At 46.4% G+C, this 16,243-nt stretch overlaps 1 protein-coding gene across 1 annotated transcript in view; it reads left to right on the top strand.

The window, feature by feature from the left end:
* The window catches only part of LOC119458600 (son of sevenless homolog 1-like), a 57,413-nt gene that overhangs the window by 26,898 nt on the left and 14,272 nt on the right, over window positions 1-16,243 (top strand). The window contains 11 exon segments of the mRNA XM_049670274.1: window positions 4,876-5,003; window positions 5,834-5,964; window positions 6,819-7,013; window positions 8,287-8,404; window positions 8,815-8,892; window positions 10,845-11,056; window positions 12,165-12,297; window positions 13,362-13,518; window positions 14,556-14,663; window positions 15,498-15,621; window positions 15,624-15,652. Of these exon segments, the coding sequence (XP_049526231.1) occupies window positions 4,876-5,003; window positions 5,834-5,964; window positions 6,819-7,013; window positions 8,287-8,404; window positions 8,815-8,892; window positions 10,845-11,056; window positions 12,165-12,297; window positions 13,362-13,518; window positions 14,556-14,663; window positions 15,498-15,621; window positions 15,624-15,652 (1,413 nt within the window).

Raw genomic sequence — 16,243 nt, 5'->3', positions numbered from 1 at the left:
TTTTTTTTTTTTTTTTTTTTTTTTTTTTTTTTTCTTTCGCGTGGGAGATTGCGTTGCCAGTTCCCCTTGCGCTGGGTTGCAAGATAAGCATTTGGTGCCGTAGCACAGCGTCTCCCCGCCTCCCCCCCCCCCCTCCCCCGGCCTTTCGCGCGACAATCGCGTTTGCTTTCCGCCGTGCGTTGGCTCTCCGTGATAGCGCGCGTCCCCCGCGCGCTTTTACTCGCGCATACGGCGCGCGGCGACGCTTTTATCGCCCTTGGAATCTATACGGAACCTCACGGCGACGCCGACGGCAGAAATCCCGTTGAAGTGTCCATATAATTGCTATCGCAATAAAGAAAAAGCCATTGCGGGACTCTCAAATGGCAAGGTCACCGCTTCTGCGTCGCGCCGGAACACGCGTATACTTGTACGTGCCGACGTCTCAGCCAACGCTGCGGCGGCTGCGGCGCAGAGGGAAGGCAACTGCGGAGGGAGGCCCAGTCCGGCCAATGCTCGCTTTAACGACAGAAAGCGAACCTTGAGGAAGCAAGCTGGCGCCGTGCCGGCACCGCCCGCTCCCTGAGGTTTCGTTTTCTGCCGTTATCGGGAAGCGAGCATTGGCCGACGTGGACAGTTTCGTGACCCTCGCTCGCTATGTGCTTGCGCGCCATAGTATTTCACGACACGCTCCGTTCGTACGTCGTGCTATGGTGAACGAATACTTCAAAAATAGAACACATTTTTCGGGCCCCTTCGAGTTCAAATTATCGAGATTCGGCTGTATTTTCTTAGAAAAGCTAACACAAGTGTAGATTGCCTGTGAAAAATGATGCAGTTCGGTTCGTTCAGGTGAATTATATGTAGACTGGCATTACCTGCGCTGCAAATTGCAATGGCCATGTAGTTAATGAAAGAAGATATTCTATTAAAGATCTTTTTTAATTATTCACTTGTTCAGATTGTAATGTAAAATTGGAACCGATGCTTATGAAGTCATATCCGCCTGGCAGAAATTCTGCATCACTTTCTAGATAGCCGTTTAAATGCATTGACATTGCGGTCATTATTGTTCTGAACTTTAGAGGTATGCTCGTGAAACGGTTAAAAGAAAGCCAATATATTTCTTATCACAATTTTGGAGACGCATATGTCAAATTTGGTACCAACCTTAGGATTTCCACTTAGCATGCATGACTTTATAACTGCTCAATTTCAAAATTTCAACACGTAGCAAAGTGTACAAATGAACGTACGCTAAATGCGATCGGTAGCGTTCTGCACATTTCGATCCCGCTGTTACGCTAAACTAATACCGGTGTCACACATACACTTCTGATCGTGATCGGGGCCGATCCGGATCGAACTTGATCCGGATCGAGTGTTGCTGCACGTCATTTGCGATCGCAGGCTGACATCTGCGCTCAAAAAAAAAAAAAAAAAAAAAAAAACGCTTAAGAACGTTTTTATCAGCAATAATAAGTTGGCAAAATTGAAATAGTGTCTAAAATTTAGCCTTATCTTACAAATCTGAATTTGGAGCCAAGGCGTTATACAGTGCTGAGAGTTGCCGACGATCAGCAGACGATAACTCTATACGGATCGTATGACTGTGTAGCAGCGACCACTGTTAATGGCGATCAAGAAATCCGATGCCGGATCGGCCCAGGCAGCAAATACGTGCAGAAACTGGCGTGCCGCATGCTTTATTAATTTGATGCTTTCACTGTAAAGAGCAGCATAAATATTTCTAAAGGTCTTGCAGTAGGTTCTTATCCTTGCAAGTATCAAAATTTAGTCGTTTGCTCGTTCCGTGCGACAGTCGGTAGTATTTGAGTAACCCGCCGCGGTTAGGCTCAGCTTGCTGAGCACGAGGTCGTGGGATCGAGTCCCGGCCGCGGCGGCCGCATTTCTATGGAGGCGAAATGCAAAAACGCCTGTATGTTTGCGTTGTAGTGTACGTTAAAGAACCCCAGGTGGTCAAAATTAATCCGGAGCCCTCCACTATACGGCGTGCCTCATAATCAGAACTGGTTTTGGCACGTAAAACCACAGAAAGAAGTATTTGAGTAGTGTACATCCAGTTCCGGCTAAGTGCTATTGGCTAGTCGCTCATAGCACTTCCGGGCTTCGAGCGATCTGCTGATCGCGCGTCGGCCCGTTTCGTCGCTCGTCGCCGTCGCGCACAAAATCGCTCTCATGGGCTTTGAGCTTTTACTCTTTTTAAAATCCTGGCTGCAGGCATCTGCGAGGCCACCATGCATGCCTGTCCTAGCCGTCTCGCGAGGGGAGACTCGCGGTTGGCACGAATGTCTGTCCATGCCAGAATCGCGCCGATACAGCCGATCTCAAAAGAGCGCTTATAGCTTGTCCTCAACGTGAGATGAGACTAAACTATGGTTGATCTTACCATTTATTTATTGCTTTCACGACGGAAAGCAAGTAGCGGGCAGCCTCGGCTGCGATGTTGTTGCGCAAACTTGGTATACGCGGCGGAGTGTTCCGGTCAACTTTTATACCAGAGTCCGCCAAACTCCGTGCATGCGCAGTTGTAACACTCGCGATAAACGGTAAAGTCCTGCTAAAGCTGTCTGATGTCTCGATTCGACGCTGCGTGCCGTCGTTGTTCGGGCACGTCAAAAACGAGTTCCTGTAAACGCGGTCACGTCCGGCTCGGTCATCCCGATTTCGGACTCTACCCGCTCGCGTGGGGTTCAATGTAAACGTAGCCCCTTATTTGGCTTACATGTTCACAGAGGCCTCGTTAACAGATCGGTAACGTAATATATAAATGGTAAATCGACCATCACTTAGTCTCATCTCACACCGAAGACACAGTATAAGCGCTCTTTTGTTGTTGTTGGCACTCAGATCGGTTGCTTGTTTTGGCGCTGCTAGGCCTAGAGGTGCCTCCGCGTCGACGGCGTCCTCCTAGGACTAGCAGCGTCAAAACAAGCAACCGATCTCAATAATAGCGACAAAGGAGCTCTTATACGGTGTCCTCGGCATGATATGAGACTAAGCGATGGTCGATTTTACTATTTATATATTGCTGTCACCACGTAGAGGCAAGTACTACGCGCAAATTAGTATTGAAGCGGGCAACTTCCAGTAAACTCAACGCCCTGCTGAAACTGTCTGCTATGTTCGAAAAGTTCTTCGGGGCCCCTTCAGTATAATACTTGCTGCTGTTACTTGCATGGTTCACCAAGAAAAAAAAAATACTGAATTTGCCTTCGTTTGCTCACTAGCAGTAAGTGATTATGGCGGTTTGTCACTTCCACTGTCTGCAGTACGGCAAAAGCATTGCCTTCGAGATTCGCTGTTAAATTCTCATTTGCTTTCGTAAAATGAACGCAACATTTTTTTTTTTTTTTCAAATTTAAGAAAAGAGACGCGCGTCCATGTCCAACCTTTCTGTTTAATTTGAAAACAATGTAGTACTCATAATGAAGTTCAGTTATAATGAAGTTCAGAGTAAACTTTCCTCAAACCGAAACACGAACTGTTTCGCTGAGGGGGGGGGCAGCTACGCGCATGGCGCCATGCGGCCTTTGAGGCAAGGCATTTTGTGCGCGCGTGTGGTCGATCGCGCTTTCCTTCAACGCAAGTGTACGAACTCGGAGCCGCGCGCACGCGTAACGACACGAGTGTTCTGTTCCGTGTGGTTCCTTTCCACTGTGGTGTTCGGCGTCAGTTGAAGGTTCTGAAATCGCGAGGGCCACAAGCTTCCGGGATGGGCTTCACGCTGTCCAAATCTGCCGACGGGACCCGCAGACCGGACAAACGCATCTCCCGCCGGACGGTTAGCGCACTGATCGCATGACATCTTCGCCCCCGCGAAGAGCCTAGCTAACACGTACTCAAAGCTAGCCTTGCGACGGGTTGCTTGAAGTTACGAGCAAGTACCGATGTTCGTCTACCGACAGCGTCCGGAACAAGAGGCCGCCATATGTAGTGTCGCAAAGATGGCGGCCGCGAACAACGTTATTGCCATCCCAGGCACTCGCTTTCGGTGGCGAGGCGGTCTGTCGACTTTTCAGTGTCGTGCTGCTGCTGCGATTAGATCGGCTTCGATTTGGCATGATACTGTAACTTCAGTCACCGACACTCAGCGAAGCAGCGCCGATTAGGCCTAACTGCCTAGGCTTTGTTCCCGCGACAAAAAGTCGCCGCTAGCCGATGTGATTACTGCCCGCAAGCCGTTGCGGGAAACTTGTACGGGTGACTCGTCAGCGATCGGTCCCTATATTACGCGCGCAGGTTTGACGGCCGTTGAAGCGCCGTTCGGGTCCGCGGGCGATTAGCCGTCAACTGCCGCGAGCGCGCGCAACAAGTTCGCTTGTGTGCGCGTATCTCCATGTGTGTGTGACCACACGTATTTGTTACGATGTGCGTGAAATCGGGTGGCTAATTGGTCCGCTCATCGCACGTGCTTTCCGTACGAGCCGATTTTATTGCCGTCCCCGTAGTCCGCGTCGCCTATGGGCATTACTTCGATCCTGTCATGTACGAATCATGTACTGACAGGGACCGTGTAACGGCTGCGTGCATCAAGGCATCTGCATCGACCGGGTCTTTATTCGAAAAAGAAATAATAGATAGTCGATTCACGAATCGCATCATTCGAACGTCTTTCACTCGGGTTCTAGTATTCGCACACCCCTTTTGGACATTGTGTTCTAATGCTTACTTGGTCAGAAAACTTTCACTGTGAAAGTCGGGGAGCTTTATAAATCGGATTTGCTAGGCACCCTGTTTTGTAAGAATTCAGTTCAAGCTTAAAATTGACTCTTTGCATACTTTTAGAAAAAGTGATGTTGCAGAGGTAGGTTCGTTGCGGCCACTTCAACATGCCTAACGTGGTATATTCATTTTTCTTCTGTCTACGCACAGGTGTTGCAGCAGATGGCACCATCTGAAGAAGATCGAGAAACATTGGAGCAGGCAGAAGGATTGCTCCGGAGGCTCAAAGCCCAGCTAACACGTACCTGTGCCGACAAGCTGCCACGTAAAAGGCCTGGGTAAGGTCTACTGATTAAGCCTGTCATTTGATTGTGAAAGCAGTCTACAATTGGCCAGTTTAGCTTGTCACTGTAAGCTGGCTATCTGCTGAAATGATGTACCTTACATGGAGCAAATGTATAGCTGTGTTGCTTTCTTGCCATTTGAATGCTGAACTGTTCCTTTGAAGCTGGGGATTTCCTTAATCAAACTGTAGCAGTGGTGCACGTGGCAGGCGAGCAGAATTTGTTGGCTATGAATGGCTCTTGGCAAGAGAGGAAAGAACAACATGATGGTGAAATTATACAAAGAGGGCATTTATTACTCTTTCTATACTGCAACACCAGCTAGCCAAAGTACATACAGGGAAGAGTTCCTTGTTAAGGCACGCTGACGAATTGAGATTCAACTTGCTTGTGCTGGGCTCTGAGACATCCATGAATCACATGGATAAGCATGCAGTCGGTATGTGTGCATCTATATCCCGCAGCGAAAAAGTAGGAAGCAAGTTCCTTTCACGCCCTTCTCCATGCGTGCCAACACTGTAACGTTTGTGCCGTCAATAAACACAACTATAAAGAAGTTATTGAAGAGAAGGTTTGAGCAACACTGGTGAAAGTATTGAAGGTCGTGTCACATTTAGAGTGCTAGCTTGAGTAACATCACTCCTGCACAGGCTGGCCTAGGGTGGGTTAATATGCTTCACTTTGATCAATAGCAATATGGAATGTGCACTTACCATGCCCTTAAAATTGGCCCTTGATGTTCATAAGAATTTAATCTATGAAACCAGTGCATTTGTCCACAAGTATCAAAATTGTTTCAGCATCACCTTAAACATTGATTGCAGAGAGGCATCCCTGCGCATGCACAGCCGTGACCGCCGAGCCATAGCGCTGCACAAGATGAAGGAGCTGCAGAAGGCTGTCGATGGCTGGGAAGGGCGAGACATTGGCCAGTGCTGCAACGAATACATCATGGGTAAGAATGGTCGCCCACTAGTCCCATCTCTGTCATGTCTATCACTAATGCGAGCTATGTTGCCAGTGTACAGCACGCCTTGTGCAACATGCACATTGTCGTGTGTACCATCGCCGCTTACTATTCTTGCTGAATGAAATGCATCAATTTAGGCCTGCGTAATCAGTTAGGCCTAACTGATTTCTCTGGCGCATTTCATTCCACGAGTATAGTACATGTGCGCCATACAGACCATTTTAGTTACAGTGGCATGATGCATACTGGTGACACCTCTTACTTGTGGCATCCCTGCACTTGCTGCCAACTTTGATGGAAATGAGATGGCACAGGCATAAAGCTCCTTGTTATACTGCCCTAGGAGATGTCTGGCAACTGCCGTTGGCGTGCTGAGATATAGAAGGTTTGGCTTGGCCTGAACCATGGCCTGGTCTGCAACATTGTCATGGCTGTGAAAATACAGAGCCTTCTTGCATTTAAATATGCATAACATCTATTGGTTCTCTTGTAACACATATTGCTTTGACATTACTCAAATATATCTATCAAATAAGACAAAAAACCTATGATAGAAACTAGAGCATGGTGAGCTCCGACTTTTTCATCTTGCTTGCAAGTTCAGAAGCACACCACAAAGGCGTACAGCTGCTGACTGATTTTTCATACACAGAGGGGACTGCGAAAACATCTGAAGAATCGAGTAGTCAGAAAAAACGAGTTTCAATGGGAAACATATTTACAGTGTTTGCTTATGATCCTAGCTGTGTGGAAAACGCTTACTTTTCAGTGACTGATTCACTGCATCGGGATGACCAAAAATTGCAAAGTGCATGAGAGATGTTGTCCGGCATGTGCAGAGGGAACCCTTGGCAAAGTGGGCTCTGGCCGCCGGTTGACTGAGCGGCACCTGTTTCTGTTTGATGGGCTGGTGCTGCTGTGCAAGCACAGCAATAAGCGCTCCAGCGTCACCGGAGGACCAACGCCCGAGTACCGCCTCAAGGAGTGCTTCTTCCTACGCAGGGTGGAGATCCTCGACCGAGAAGACACTGATGGTATGCTCGTGTTCGTTGAAGGGCGGAGTTTGGCCTTGGGGGGGATCAAAAGAAAAATTACATTTTTAAATCTTTAATCCTCAAGTGACAGTGCTTTAAACTTGTAGATATAGGTATATAACTTTATCTACTTATTTCAAATATAAGGTTCATTTTTGTTTTATCTCATTCGATGATAATGTCATTCAACCTAACTTTCTGAATAAGTTTCCACAAAATCGGTTTCTCAGATTTTGATAAGCAGGGTATCGGTGGCTTCTGCATGATATAAGAAATCCAATAAGACAAATGTTATTGCTCTGTCTGCCCAAGAGCAAGAGTTGAAAGACATTGAATACTTCCAGAAAAATGCTCTCTTGAGTGTCAACTTCAAGGTCTCTTAGAATCTGCAAAAGCTGTACGATTTGAACACTGCTGTGAACATAATTTTCACAAGGTGTGAAGAACTTATCTTCATGTAGATTTCGTGCAAATAGAAATGAAGTGACCGATTCCTTCCCTAGGTAAAGGCATGTTGATGCAGTGAACATTTGTTTGTCATTTACTTGGTCCTTTTTGATTATTCAACATTTTTATGATTCAAAAAAGTTTTTCAGTCCCACAACATGGGAATCAGCGAGGTTTTGCTGCAATATGCCAGGTTGTAGTCATCTCTTTGATTCAAACCCATTGGTGGGATATATGCCGTGGCTTTCTTTGTCATGAAGGGCATTGCATAAACTTTTACCATGCAGATGAAGTTCCGCACACACTCTTCTGCTATCGTTTTTACTTGCTTCCTGCTTGGCGCACACTTTGCATATTTCATCATTCCACAATGCTTAAAGAAACCAGGGAATGCTCATTTGAGTGACATGGGTCTGTATGCATGAATTTTATTTTTAAGTAAGCACTTAGCCCCCAGTATCCATTTGAGCTCTTAGGTGAACGATGGGGTAAAAAAATGAAGCAACTCTGGTTAGGTTCCCCAGGGTGAATGAGTTTGGAAACCTCTGCTGTCGGCAGTTGTCAAGTAAACCATTCAGATAAAGCACACCCTTGCATCGTTCTGAAACCTCGGTGTGAAGGGGTTTGGACAAATTGCAATGAGAAAACGTGTGCAAACAAGATCAACATTGCTTTAGCCATGTAAACAATTGTGTAGTGCTTTTCCTGGGAAGTCTACTGGTGGTTGTTATTTTGCGGTTATTTTGTTCACAATATTTTTAGTGCTGTCTGCGACCTAAAAGTATTTCTGACTAGCAGTGCCTCTCTTTCGTGCCTACCTTTGCAGAGCTCAAGTTTGCCTTCGAGATAGCACCGCGTGATGCTCCTCACATTGTGCTCTTTGCCAAGAATGCCGAGGAGAAGAGCAACTGGATGGCGAGTCTTGTCATGCTAAACATGCGCAGGTGAGCTCAAGTTCTTTTGTTGGAAAAAAAAATCAAAACTTGCAAAGACAGTTGCCAAAGTTTCTGCACCACTCGGTTGGGAGAACCGTAGCTTATGTGACATGAAAGTTCAATAAAAGTATTTCTTGCCGATATTCAGCGATTAACGAATATATTCTTCTAATGGATGTCGGATATAACAAAGGTATTTTTGTGTCTGGTGCAACTTTATTATAACGAAGTTTGACTGTAGTGTACAGCATGTGGCATGTTCATTTCAGTATGTCTTTGAGGCACAAAATGATATTAGTGCAGGTTCCAAGCGTTTAGATGGTGGAGTTATTAAATATTGGGTAGAAACAGACAAGCGTTTTGGCTTCACTGTGAAGCCAGCTGCATTGCGCTTGTTGATTTTTTTGCATCCTGTGCAGCATGCTGGAGCGAACCCTGGACAGCATCCTGTCTGACGAAGAGAAGAAGCATCCGCTGCGGCTACCCGAGAACTACAGGTCAGCAGCTCCATTCTAACGTGCAATTTCACTCTAGGTCGTATTTTTAGGCTGTGCCTACTTGTACTGACAGACACACCCTAGCTTGGGTTTCATTGCCCCATGCAACCAAGTGCGTTTCAAGAGATACCAGTCAATTCGGCCAACATATTGAGATGTCAATTTCAAGTATGCATGCGTTGAGCTCAGTGCAGAATCCATCACTCTATGCCAAGCAGATTAAATGCATATATATATATTTTTTTTCTTTGGAATGTGCCCCTGAAGCGGGTACCGGCACCACACCACCGGTCCACTGATATAGAGTCCCATTGAGACGCTTGTGTGTGCAGCATAATGTTCACCGACGGTGGGATGCCATCATGGGCTTGAGTGTCTGCCATGGTCATCTCCGCAATGTGTGTCTGATCACCAACAGCTAGACGTTTGCATTCAAGGGCAGTGTTAGCCAGCCGCTTGCACACAGCAACAGCCTTGCACTGGCCTCAATTTCTTCAGCAGGCAAGGAGGTGCAGTTTTACGTGTACAGTGAGAGAGGAATGCCATTACGGGCACGACCCAATTTAAGTAGCTTGCAAAACCTGGCCCCTCACCTCACCTTCCCCGTCAAGTGCACGTGATGGTGGTGGTGGTGGAGTAATGATTAGAGGAAGGTTCGATGATGTGGGGGGTAGTCTCCGTGATGTTTACTCCTGTCAAAGGTTGGCTTCTCTTTTGCCAATGCAACACGGTGCAGGTGTTAGGTAGGTGGGCGACTGCCTTTCATTTTAGCTTTCCCTTCTTCAACATCAGCATTACCACCTCATTGTCTTACATCATACAATAAGATGTATGATGTCTCCCTCCCATACCCCCCGGCCTTTCGTGCGACGGAAGCAGGGCCGGGCTCGACTGGTGCGCCCGGCCGTGACGGAAGTCGCGTTTGCTCTCCGCTGTGCGTTCGCTCTCCGTGCGTGAAGGCGCGCATCCCCCGCGCGAAAGGCGCGCTTTCATTCGCACATACGGCGCGCGGTGACGATTTTATCGCCCTTGGACTCATGCTCCACGTCTCATGCTCCTCCTCCGCATCGACTTCGTTGATCTCCTCTCCCGTCGGTGGGCGCACCTCGTTGGGAAGCGTGCTCGCTACCGCCCTTGTTGGCGAGATTTTGCAGCGGAAGCCGCATTATAACCGGTGTTTCGTCTCATGCGGCTGCACTGTAAGCGGTATGCGTATACATGGAGTTCTATGGGAGGGTAAACGGGAGTCGGAAAAGGCCGCGTTGTAGCCAGTTCTGCACTATAAACAGTTACGTTATAAGTGATCTATACTGTAAATGCTTTTTACGTACGTGTGCCTGAGTGAGTTCACCTCCGACTCTTTAATTTAGCTAGTTTTAATTGTGTTTCGATGATACGAATTTCGGCTAATACGAATATTTTTCGTGACCCCGTGAGATTCGTATCATCGAGATCTCACTGTATTCACTAAAATAAAAAGTTCACCCCTCTTGCCACCAGCATTTGCACACCCTTGCTTGCATTCAATTAATTTAATAACCTATGTATCTTGCTGGCAAGCACATGCACTGTGCCAACACTGATAGGTAATAACGATTTCTCATTTGCATTTTTTGAGTTGGGGAGCTCTGAGTTGTATAAAATTCCTTTTTACTGGTACACATTCTTCTTTTTCTTCTAACATTTTTTCTGCTGAGGGAATGTTTTGACTGTACTTATTGTTGATGGATCTCTCCCTCTTGGACCCTTGATGATTTGTAGTATTGCATAAATATAAAAAAATCGTTTGTTGCCATTGGTACAATTTCGTACAAGCCCTTGTCTGTGAGGTCCGAGACTGCCTTCCTTGCTCTTGCATTATCATTGCTGTGGAACCCCCCCCCCCACACCCACCTTTGTTCGCTTTTGATGATTTCCTATTCTCAACCTTGCCTCATCCACGCTGCCTGCAGGTTCTCGCTGGAGGACTCAGAGTCCCAGGTTGTGCTGGAGGAGAGCAAAACGAACGCGGGCGTGCCGCTCATCCGAGGCGCAACCCTTCTCAAACTGGTGGAGCGGCTGACGTACCACATGTACGCGGACCCCATGTTCGTGCGCACCTTCCTCACCACCTTCCGTTCCTTCTGCCAACCACACGAGCTCCTCGACCTGCTCTCCGAGAGATATCCTTTTGTCACTGCAATTGACGTTTGACCCTTCAAGGCACGCGTGGTTGATGTGCACAAAGCGCATCTGGTGGGCAGCACCGTGAGGCAAAGAAGAGTTGACCCTGCAAGCGTAGCAGTGCACAACACCACAGTAACTGGTCCCCTGCCACAGTAGTCCAGCTGCTGCTATGGTGTTGCACTGCTGAGCTCAGGGTCGCGGTTCGATCTTGGCCACAGCAACCGCATTCATTGGAGGTGAAAGGCAAAAATGCTTGCGTGCTTGAAAAAACTTGGAGTGCAGAGGTTGACTTTATCTGATTTCCCAATATGGCCGTGCCGGCAATGCCGGCACTGTGTCATTTGTAATTGATGGCAGTGTCGAGCGGTAAGTCAGTGGGCACATTGTATATTTGTTATTTTAGCCAGCATATTTGCAAAACAACATTTACAGGGTGACTCGAGCGAAGAGAAGACATTAAATCCAACAACCCAAGTGACGCGCTGCTTGTTTGAAAGTGCTATGATTGGCGAAGTGTCTGTGCTTTAACGACGTGATGGGTTTGCTGGCAGAGAAAGAATGGTGGTTTCCATTGGCTTGGGCGCTTATAACATTTAATGAAATAACATAATGTGTTTTGAGAACTAGTGCCGACACTTTATTGAGTATCTTATTTATTTTCGAGGCACTGCTGTCGAAGCTACACACTTCAACACGGGAAGAAAGTTCAGCGAACATACTTAGGGGCAAGTGTGTTTGACAGCGAGTGTCACTAAACTTTTCCGTGTGGCAGCCTGGGAGAGACAAACTACTAAAGGCAAAGTGCACTCACTCAAAGTAATTTCGCCTGCCTGACAAGGGTATTAGCTTGGTTACGAAATTTTGCATTCATGTATGAAAATGAAGCTGCAGCTGAAACTTCTGGCCTTGGTAACATCATGGTTGCTTACCAGATACATAGCCTTAGTAGAAAGCATGGAAGACTCCTTTGTAGAGTAGCTTGGCTTGTTGTGTTGGTGTAACCTTTCCCTTAATAGCCGTTCCTTTTGTCATACCGTGTCAAGTAGTAACATTGCATCTGCGGTGCTTGCTTGAAATTGTGTTTTCCTTAACGCGAAGGTGCACATTTGATATTCCTGAGCCTCAGGCTCCGCCCTTGGCTGAGCAATGCGAAGGAGCTGAAGCTGAAGCCGCACGGAACCTGCACCGAGAGTGCCTCAAGCGCTTCCGTAAGGAGTACAGCCAGCCAGTGCAGTTTCGGTAAGCGATCATGTACCTGTGCTAGAAACATTTTATGACAGCCGTTCTGTCAGTGTGGACAGAGGTGTCTGCAGCGGGTTAAAAAAATTGTGGTAGCTTGAACCGTGTTCAAAATCCTGGTGGGAGCTCCATGCTTAGGCTGTAATACAGTGAAAGAGAGAACTGTTGTCCGTCACAAAGGCACGTGTGAGGTGCTTTGCCATATTGAAGTCAAGTGCCATATTGATAGCCAATAGCGACTTCTTCCGAATTTGGCACTAATGACATGCCTAACTCGGGAGTTTCTAACTTAGCTTAGAGTCAAGTTGGTCAGGCATATTTTGTGCATCCAATAATGCAGAAACATCCCTAAAATATCCTGATCTGATAGCAACTCTGTCTCATGAGTCAATGGAGCCACCCTTAGCGGAACATTGCTGTTTGTGGAACATGTAGCAACAGAAACTTTATTAGGGCCAGTTGATGTTTGCCAAACAGTTATTTAGTTCAAAAACGGCAATACTGGACACGGAATGGTCCATTACTTTCAATTGTGTTTTTATTGAAACAGCAACTGCGGCTTTATAATCACAGTTACAAGTGTCGAGCACTGTGCTTTTTCTATACTTTGGTGTTTTCGCACTAAAAGTGTGAGGACACGTAGCCCTTGTGTGAAACATGGTCCCAACTGACGTTTATCAGCATGAGACACTGAAAAGGCTTTCACCATGCACGAATTGCAAGGTGAAATTGAAAACATGCAGTACATGGAAGTGCATGTGTGCACACATGCTCACCGATGGACTGATTAATGTTGATTCAGATTTATTACAGTAATGTAGTACATTTTTAACAGGTACAGAATAAGTAGTACGATAGGGTATCCCAAAGTTAAAGACTGTCGAGGGGGGGGGACACCCTAACACAGTACTGTTGCAGTATTTATCTGAAAATTTGCACGTATGTATGTGTCTTTAACATTCGCTGCGAAACATGCGCCAGAGCTACGTAGACCAATCTCATCGCTGCCTGTGTTCCAGTTACCCGAGCTTTGCCTAATTGTGTGCTTTTCTGTCGTGGCGCAGAGTGCTGAATGTGCTACGTCACTGGGTGGACCACCACTACTACGACTTTGAGCGGGACCCAACGTTGCTTGAGAAGCTTCGTTCTTTCCTTGACCGTGTCAAGGGCAAGAACATGCGCAAGTGGGTCGAGTCCATCAACAAGGTTATCCAGCGAAGGGTCAGTGCATGGCTTTGCTTTGGCATGTTAGCGAAACAGTTCAAGGGAGATCATAACTAAACTGCTACAAACATGCTGAGGGGACAATCGCTTGGATGGGGAAAGGCACATTGTCACCACCTTGTCATCCTCAAACTTTCGCTTTTTCATGGGTGTAGATTTTTGGAAGGAGTACTTGGTAGCATGATTTTTTGCCACTGCGTGAAGCTGGGTGGTTTGGTTGTGCATTCATGATGAGCACATGTGGTGCCTGCATTTCCCATTTCTTTCGTCCTTCCGTGAATGTCGACTGTTGGTACAAGGTTCGACCCAGGTGAACCTTGTACCAACTGTGACTGTGCGCAGCGGAAAGGCAGCAAGCCACAAGGCACTGGCCATGAGTCTTCCATTGAACATATCGGATGTTGAAGAAAGCAAATGGTGGATATTTTATTTGAATGTACATTGTCGCACTCGCCGATGTCTTGCATTCGCAAAAATAAGTACACCTCTAGTTTACTATCGCGACTTCACGATTGCACCTCAGAATTCTGTGTTAGCAAGTTTCACACAGAAATCCAGGGTTTAATGGAATCCTGTCTGGTCAAGAAGAGGCACAGTGAAAAAAAAGAAAAAGAATGCCGACCAAGAACTAAAAAAACATTTAGTGAAAAATTAACATGTTTTGGCTCCCACAGAAGAGCCTTGTCAAAAATGTTTAAAGTTCTTCGTCGGCGTTCTTTTTTTTTTTTTTTCACCAAGTTTCACATTGCAATCAGTAGATTACGATTTCCTCTTGCACAACAGCACCGAAATATGTTGATGTATATATTAAAAAATTTTAAATAATATAACTTCAGAAATCAGCCACTCTGGTCACAGCACCTTCTGAAAGGCAGTTATCAACTGCAACCAGTGCTATCCAGTTGTTATCCGGATGCCTGGCTTTCTGCTTAGGCTTCATGTCAGCTATGGTTTTGTGGTGGGGTGCAGTTGTGCGAGTGCATTTGTTCTGTAGGATTTTTCAAACTGTTGCGTTACCACTTAATCGTTTACAGAGTGAACAGCTGGATGAACCCCGGGAGTTCACCTACAGCTATGAAAAGAGCCCGCCTCACATAGAGTGGTACCTCTGCAGTACCCCGGACAAGTTTGACATTCTGACGGTGAGCACGGTCCACCCAGCATCGCTGGGTGCCTCAGAGCATCTTGCAATAATCCACGAAGTATTGTACACTGCAATCTTGCAATATTAAAGGGGCCTTTCAACACTTTCTCAAGGCCACAATATTTGCTCTAGATCTATTCTCAGCAAGTTGAAGAAGTAAGATCAAAATGAATTCTGATTGTTAAACGCTACAAAGCTTCGTTGTTGTAGAAGCTTCAAAATACAAGCAGCGTGAGAGTTCTCCTTGATTCAAGTTTCCGCAGCTCTGGATGCCACATCGTATTCCCCCATGTTCTAGAGCTGCAGGGTGCAATACAATAGGGCATTGATATTACGCAGCAGAAGTTGGCATGTCATGGTTGACAGGCTTGTTCGTGTTGTTGGTGTCACTTCTGTGGTTACAGCAGCTTCCGTGTGGCTGTCATGATACGAATTAGGCCATAATTAAAATGGCTGTAAAATGTAATATCAATTTCTCTCTCTCTCTCTCTCTCTCTCTCTCTCTATTCTGAGAGACTGGGTTGGCGGTAGTGTGTGCATGTTCGTTATCCAAGTGTACTATGTTTTGTTTCTTTTGGGTAGCGTTGCATGTATACATTAACAGAAAATATTGATGTTCTTGTCACTAACAAGTTATATTTTCACTTGTTTTCACACTTCTGATTTTTAACCTTATGCTCAAGCTGGTGATTGTATTGTACCTTCTGCGATGTTCAAAAGTTGGGTGCTGTAGGAGGTTGTTGTCAAGGTGTACTTCCCATTTATTTGCTTGGAGATAAAGTTGCATTAAATTGCTTGGGCACTGACATTTCTCTGCACTTTTACCTACCAGCTGCACCCTATCGAGATAGCGCGGCAGCTGACTCTGTTGGAGTTTGACCTGTATCGAGCTGTGAAACCGTCCGAGCTGGTCAATGCTGCCTGGACCAAGAAGGACAAACACAAGACATCACCAAATCTCTCAAGATGATCCATCACTCATCTAATGTAAGCTTCTCAATGTTTCACGCACGAGCCAGGAATCTGTTTCTCTGTAGGAATGAGCTAACGTTCATGTTTTGAGTTCATACCGAATGCTGACAGGTCAAGTGATTTTATTTGACTTTTAAGTAGGATTCTCAAGTAGTTTGAGCTGTTCAGCGGTTTTATGCATAAGCACAGCCACTCTATTGTGTTCACGGGGGCTTTGACAGGAATTTAGAGCGCAGGCTCCTTTCCCAAGCGTATCACCCTGGAAGGAAGCCGAACGCCAGGTCGGGATACGCCTGTGCCCATTTGAACCAGTGGGTGCCCGGCGGCGGAGGGAATCGAACCCACAACCTCCCGCAGCCGAGGCGGGCACTCTACCACTAGGCCACTGTGTTTTAAAGGGGCCCCGAACCACATTTTATCAAAGTGGAGAAAGGCGTTTGAAGTGAAAATAGGCTATTTCAGAAATTCTGAAAGAAAGCCTGCTGTAAAAAGTGCTTCAATGCATTCAGCAGAAGCGAAGTCATTGGCAATTAAAAATGGTCTCTGCTGTACTACCGTTCCTTCTTCAATGACTTGGACTGCGAAGGCTACGGCTGAGTGGGGTGT

This window comes from Dermacentor silvarum, chromosome 7, assembly GCF_013339745.2.
Source record: "Dermacentor silvarum isolate Dsil-2018 chromosome 7, BIME_Dsil_1.4, whole genome shotgun sequence".
Taxonomy (NCBI): domain Eukaryota; kingdom Metazoa; phylum Arthropoda; class Arachnida; order Ixodida; family Ixodidae; genus Dermacentor; species Dermacentor silvarum.
This window is presented reverse-complemented; position numbering and strand designations above follow the sequence as displayed.